This window comes from Chiloscyllium plagiosum, chromosome 30 (assembly GCF_004010195.1).
Source record: "Chiloscyllium plagiosum isolate BGI_BamShark_2017 chromosome 30, ASM401019v2, whole genome shotgun sequence".
Classification (NCBI taxonomy): domain Eukaryota; kingdom Metazoa; phylum Chordata; class Chondrichthyes; order Orectolobiformes; family Hemiscylliidae; genus Chiloscyllium; species Chiloscyllium plagiosum.
The window spans coordinates 40415740-40423113 of NC_057739.1; the positions used below are offsets into that span (position 1 = coordinate 40415740).

Below are 7374 nucleotides of genomic sequence, written 5' to 3' on the forward strand. Positions count from 1 at the left end.
AATCACTGCAAAACATGGCGACTAGCAGAGGTTCATTTTATGATGGTTTAATGGATCAGTGCTTCCCAAACCCTTGCCTGTTCATGTCCCAGTATTAAGGCTTTGTGTGAGCCGAGGTTGAGGGGTGCGAGATGTTCAGCGTGGCCGGGGTAATGAGCTCATTGTTGAGCAGTGGGGAGACTACTCTTGTTGAGTGAGGACGCAAGACTTGATGAAAAGTACAGGGTCTTTCCCAAAAAGAAATGAAGCCATCACCTACCTCTTTACAGTCTTGGAGATAGTAAGAGCCACAGATGCAGGAAAGTCAGAGTCAGTAGTTGTGGAGCTGGGAGCTGCTGTGCAGGTCAGACAGCATCCGAGGATCAGGAGAGGGCTTTGGTCCAAAACATTGACTTTCCTGCTCCTCTGATGCTGGCTGACTGGCTGTGCTTTCCCAGCTCCACACCTATTGACACCTCATTCCTGATGAAAGGCTTTTGCCTGAAACATCGATTTTCCTGCTCCTTGGATGCTGCCTGACCAGCTGTGCTTTTCCAACACCACTCTAATCTTGACTCTCATCTCCAGCATCTGCAGTACCCACTTTCGCCTTGTATTGATGCCTACCCCTTCACAGTCGTTCTCTGCAGCAGAAATCAAAGACAGTGGGCGGTCAATCAGCTTGTGACCCCAGCCTTAAAAAGAGAACTTTAATGGCACCGTGCCCAATGTCAGCAATCAGGCTGAGCTCCATACCCATCACCCCAAGGCCTCATCTGATCCCCAGTGCGGGAGAGATAGAACAATAGATACTCTGGAAAGGATCAGTTATCTTTAAATCCAGGCAATGGATATCTCTTCAATGTAGTGGTTGGAGGACTACTAAAGATCTCGGAGACAGTGAGAAGTGCAGATGCTGGAGAGTCAGAGTGGATAAAGTGTGGAGCTGGATAAAACACAGCAGGTCAAGCAACATCAGATGAGAAGTCCTGATGAATGGTTCCAACCTGAAACATTGACTCCCTTCCTCCTCTGATGCTGCTTGACCTGCTGTGCTTTTTCCGGCTCCGCACTTTATCCACTTGAATTATTAAAGATCAGCTACCCTGGGGACAATGCAACATTGGGACAATATTGGTCATGGAGATACTGAGGAGTGGCACCTCTGCTGTGAGACTTGTTCTCATCCATTCAAGTGGTCCTCACCATCTCATGTTAAAAAGCATTGATGCTGGTAGTACTTAGAACTGGTGCAGCCATTGTTGTCCACTGCAGTGATTCAGGCCCTAAATCACAATTAGATTCAATTATCACTGGACTGACAATCCATGATTTGGAAAGGGGATGTCATTATCACTTAATTATTAAAAAACCTCCATGTTCTTCACAGTCACTCTACACCAATCAGCTAGCAGGAGGAGACAGAGCACAGGCGATGAAGAGGCTTCGTGTTCCACCATTAGGATTAACACAGGTGAGTCCCCTCTCAAGCAATTAATTCACTGGAGAGATTGGAGTGTGTACATGTGTGTCTCACATCATTCAGTATTGTGAGACCAGAGTGTGTTTGTGTGTATGTTTGACAGAGTGAGGCTGGACTGAGTGTGTGTTGCTTTGAGATGGAGGTGAAAGTATAACTCAGGGCAGGACTTATACACTTAATGATAAAGTCGAGAGCGTGTTGCCGAACAGAGAGACCTTGGAGTGCAGGTTCATAGCTCCTTGAAAGTTGAGTCACAGGTAGATAGGATAGTGAAGGAGGTATTTGGTATAATTTCCTTTATTGGTCAGAGCATTGAGTATAGGAGTTGGGAGGTCGTGTTGCGGCTGTACAGGATATTGGTCAGACCACTTTTGGAATACTGCGTGCAATTCACAAGGTCTGTTCCCTGGGTTGGGGGAGTCCAGAACTAGAGGGCATAGGTGCAGGGTGAGAGGAGAAAGATTTAAAAGAGACTAAGGGGCAACTTTTTCACACAGAGGGTGGTGCGTGTATGGAATGAGCTGCCAGAGGATGTAGTGGATGCTGGTACAAATACAGCATTGAAAAGGCATCTGGATGGGTACATGAATAGAAAGGGTTTACAGGGATATGGGCCAGTTGCTGGCAAATGGGACTTGATTAGGTTAAGCTATCTGGTCGGCATGGACAAGTTGGAGAGAAGGGTCTGTTTCCATGCTGTATATCTCTATGACTCTTAAGTGTGAGTTTGACACTGTGTGATGGGGGTGAGTTAGTGTGAGATTGGAGTGTGTGTGTGTCAGTTCATGTGGGATTGGAGTGAGTGTGTGTTCATGCAGGATTTGAATGTGTGTGTGTGTATTAATGTGAAATTGGAGTGTGTGTTTATTAGTCTGTGCATTAGTGTGTACACTAACTTGGAATTGAAGTGTGTGTGTATGTGTGTGTGTATGTGTGTGTATATTAACATGGAATTGAAGTGTGTGTGTGTGTGCTCAAAGTATGTGACAGTTTGAGATATCTTCACAATCCCAGTTAGTGGTAATATTGGACCTTACAAATCCCAGAGTGAAACTTGGTTGATAGATCATACTTTTTGCATTTGGTTAATGTAGTGGTTAGTCATTAAAGTTATTCACACAAGGCTGGAATATCATTTAACCAAATAACTAAATCTTATGACACAACAAATAAAAATGCGAAGCAATACATATGACAGCTTAGAAAGATAATGATCAATGATGTGTAAAATATATTACCATTTTTGGAATTTGAATTATTTTATAAGTAGAGACAATGTCAGAATGCATTCTGAAACAGTGACCTAAATACATCAGTTCTAAGAAGACTGTAGTCAAGGTTTTGGGAAAATCCCTGAAGTGTGCACGGAATGAAATGTTAATACTTCTGGTTTGATGGAAGGCAATGTAAAGACATTAAGTCATTTGTTTTATTTTTCAATTTAGTCCAAAATACACCAGTTTTAGTTGAGAAGAATCAAGATTCGAGTTGAGGAGCAGGTCTTTAGTTTCTTTCCTAGCAGGCTTTTGTTCAGTTCAGTTCAGAGGAAGCCAGGCCCTAAAGCAGCAGTGCAATAGGGGTTAGTGAAGTGTCCAAACTAGGGAAGTTTGGAATGGAAATCTTCAGGTTGTTAGAATTGAAAAGGTTGAGGGTATTGTTATGAACCAGACCAAATTCCTTCAAAGTATATTAAGAAGATAGCCTAAGCCCTAATGTTTTTTAAGGTAAATGTATGCCATTGCATTCCAGATGCCATTTGATTGGTCAAACTGCTCGACTCTCAGCAAAATGCACCTTTTTTTTAACTAAACTTAAATACAGCCAAAACAAAAATAAAATAAAAGAATTGGCATACATGTAACTCTATCGAAATGTTTAACTAAATAGTATATATTAACTACTACTAATTAACTGTTCCAATATAGTAACATCTCATAAACACACCCTTGGAAAAGGCAAAGTCACTAAAACAGATGGTCTTACATGCAATTCTAGCAGCAGCAAGAGAACCTCAGCTTTTAGCTGTAACAGAGAGAGGAATAGCAGCTTCCACATCCAACTTCAAGACCCCAGCGACCGCAGAAAGCTAAAGTTAAAAATCCTGGTTCTGTGGGAGCTTGACCCCACCCATCCAGGCTGCTTCTATTGTTCCAACTTTTAAAATACCCAAGGTCTGACAAGCTGTTTATTAACTTGGAGCAGACCGCTCTGTACCTCTGTCTCTACCTTTCTTCATAAAAAAAGGACAAAATTTACCTCTTAAGCCACAGTATCGTCACAGTATCAGAATTATGAAATGTTTATGCTATCAGACTCAGAGTAATTCCAAAATTATCTCATCATTTTAAAAGAGAAAAAAATCTAGAAGGAGTAAGTTAAGTCAAAACTTAAGGAGTTGAGATATGTGGATAATTATTTTGGGATTGAGCATATATAATGGATAGAATTGAGAGCCAAGTTAAAACTTTGTTCAGTATGTATGCTAAGGTCTCTCTAATAGTTTGGTTTGTCTGTTTACTTCCTTTTGTGTAATAATCTTAAATTCTATTGTTAAAAAATCTGCAGCCTTATATGTTAGTGATTACCGACTATGTTAGCTAACCAGAAAGCTAAACATGCAATGTGTCAACAGGTCTGACAGCATCTGTGAGGAGAAAGCAGAGTTAATGTTTTGGGTCCAGTGACCCTTCCTAAGAACCCAATCCTAAGAAACGTTAGATTTCTCTCCACAAACCATCTGTGCTTTTCTAGCAACTTCTATTTTTGTTTCAGATTCATAGCATTTGTAGCTCTTTTGGTTTTTGTACAATTTGTCAACCAAGATTTCATTCTGAGATCTCGGTATGACCATTAGTTGTGATCCCAATAAATATAGGTTCTTTGCAGGATTGAAATTCATTGTATTTAAGAAGGATTGTGTCTCTTTCAAAGAGATGGATAAATGGAGATACTGGATATAAAATAGTAGCATAATGGTGCATGGGTTGGACTACCTGAAATCCAAAACTGAGATGTCATCTGACGAAGGAGCAGTGCTCCAAAAGCTTATGATTTCAAATAAACCTGTTGATGTCATGTGACTTCTGACTTTGTCCATCCTACTCCAACACTGGCATTTCCACATCATGGCTACAAAAACTATTATAGACATATATATATCAATAGTGTTGATAGGGAAATATCGTTCACTATACATGATGTTAATTTAGGGCATTCATTTCTTATAAAACAATATCCTTACAGACTCATTGCAGAACAGTAAGAGGAAAGATTCTGTTCAGGATCGACAATGACATTATTGACCTGAGTCATAGAACATAGGACATTACAGTGTAGTATAGGCCCTTCGGCCCTTGATGAATCATAGTTGCTGGAGTTCCCCTATTGTGATGGTGCTCAAACTGGATGGGGCATAAAGATTCTGCACTGATTATCACAAAGCCAACATGGTAACAAAATTGGACCCACACCCAATTCCATAGCACAATGACAGCATTAAAAGAAATGGACACGTACAATTTACCACTAAAATTCAATTGATAAACAGGAAAATAACAAGCTCTGTTGACTGAAAGAGACAAAGAAGTATCAGCAATTGCAATGCCAGATGAACCATATCAATGTAAAATCATTTAAGTTATTGAAAGTTGATGTAACTGCATTGTCTACGTTGATGACTTGGTTGTGTCCAGCTTAGCCTAGGAAGAACATTCACACCTTGCGTGGAACACTTTGATCTGCTACCAAGAGCCAGTTTGGTCACAAATCTACCTCATGGTAACTTTACCAAAATGAAAGTGACTTATTTAGACCACACCATGAGGCAAGGTCAATTAGCACCCAGAGAAATGAAACTAAGGACTATTGCAAATTTCTCCATGCTGAAGATGAAATATGAAAATCTGGGATATTGTCGCCTGAGTTGATTTTATTGGACATTCGCTCTAAATTTCAGCACTGGAGTGGCTTCTTTGATAAACTTATGAAAGAATTGCAAGATATGTGAGTGGACAAATGAACGTCAGTGATTTTGAAAGTTTGAAAGCAGTGCTGGCAATTGCACTAACTTTAGCACCACAGATTATGAGACACCATTCAGACTGGCCTTTGATGGCAGTAACATCAGTATGCAGTTATTTTATTACAAGAAGATGAAAATTAACTTAAATGGCCAGTCAATTATTTTTCAAAGATCTTGTATATATGTCAACAGAAATATCCAACAGTGGAGAAAGAGACATTGAGTCTTATGTTGTCCCGACATCAGTTTGCAATTTCCTTCTCTTGAACTACAATGCTTTAATTATTCTGGGGAAATTCCATGACAGAAATCCAAGACTGTTCCATTGGAGTTTAATATTTCAGCCATACAATTTAAAATTTACTTTCATGGCTGGTAAGAGCAATATTATAGTGGAATATTTTGACAAAAGCACATAGAAAGGAAATCAAATGCCATCATCAAAATGGACTTATGTAAAATAGATTTGATATGAAACTCATTATGTGCTTAATGTGAATATTTTACAACTGTTAATGTTACATTGAAGTAGTGTTAAAAAGAACTTACTGACAAAAAATGAAAATGACTCATGGTTACCTTCTCATTTTGGTTGTGGAGGTGTGATGAAACGTGTGGAAAATATATCATCATTTACGAAATTTGAAATGTTTTAACAAGGGAGGCATATGGATGTAGGTTAGTGCTGTGATTTCTTTTAAAAAGGGTTAGAAAGTTATTTTTGAGCAGTTACATAAATGCAGCAGTTCTCAGAACATATTATGGCTGCAGTCAAGTATTTGGGACAAAACCCTGGAATATTGATAGAGTCAGCTTTTTATATGTTTGGGTTTATGACAGCAGTGCAAACACTTTCATGCATTTGATTTATTTTCAGTTCAGTTCTCAGTTGTTTTCATTGAGAAGAATCAAGAACATTTTTAGTTTCTCTATCAGTAGGATTCAGTTCAGTTCAGAACAAACCAGTCTCTGCAACAGCAATGTTTTTCTTAATCGGGTTTGTGAAGTTTTCAAAGCCTGGGGGGTTTGGGACAGAAATCTTCAGGCTTTTGGAATTGAAACCATTTCGGCCATCAGAATTGTGGAAGCTTTATACCTTCAGACTCAGACAGCTCAGATTCTCATCTAGCAGTTAGATCCTTGGGTGCTAAACTGTACTATTTTTGTCTTTGATACAGGGAGTATTATTTTTCCAATCTTACTGTATTTTCCGAATTGTCTCATATCATTTAGAATGTGAGAAAATTCAGCCCAATGCTCACTGTTCTAACTGACTTCATTGTTGTGGTTCTGTTCGCCGAGCTGGAAGTTTTTGTTGCAAACATTTCGTCCCCTGTCTAGGTGATATCCTCAGTGCTTGGGAGCCTCCTGTGAAGCGCTTCTGTGGTGTTTCCTCCAGCATTTATAGTGGCCTGTCCCTGCCGCTTCCGGTTGTCAACCGGAGGCGGCAGGGACAGGCCACTATAAATGCCGGAGAAAACACCACAGAAGCGCTTCACAGGAGGCTCCCAAGCACTGAGGATGTCACCTAGACAGGGGACGAAACGTTTGCAACAAAAACTTCCAGCTCGGCGAACAGAACCACAACAACGAGCACCCGAGCTACAAATCTTCTCACAAACTTTTAACTGACTTCGTGTTATCTGAATGACCATATGGCAGTGTCAGATTGGAGTATGTGTCTGTATGATTGGGTTCTGTGTGTCTATAAGTGCATGTGTGAGAGATTGGATTGTTTGTGTTTGTGAGACAGTGTGAGATTAAATTGTCTTTGTGTAAGTGTGAGTTTGGATTTGTGTGTGTGAGAGAGAGAGAGATTGTGTGTGTGTGTGAGAGAAATTGAATTGTGTGTGTGTGTAAGAGAGATTGGATTGTGGATGTGTGTGTGTGA

The 7374-nt window shown here is 40.0% G+C and overlaps 1 protein-coding gene across 1 annotated transcript in view; it reads left to right on the top strand.

The window, feature by feature from the left end:
• Positions 1–7374, top strand: part of LOC122564619 (xenotropic and polytropic retrovirus receptor 1 homolog) — an 84318-nt gene that overhangs the window by 56933 nt on the left and 20011 nt on the right. The window contains exon 6 of the mRNA XM_043719709.1: positions 1370–1453. Within this exon, the coding sequence (XP_043575644.1) occupies positions 1370–1453 (84 nt within the window). The remainder of the gene's footprint in view (positions 1–1369; positions 1454–7374) is intronic.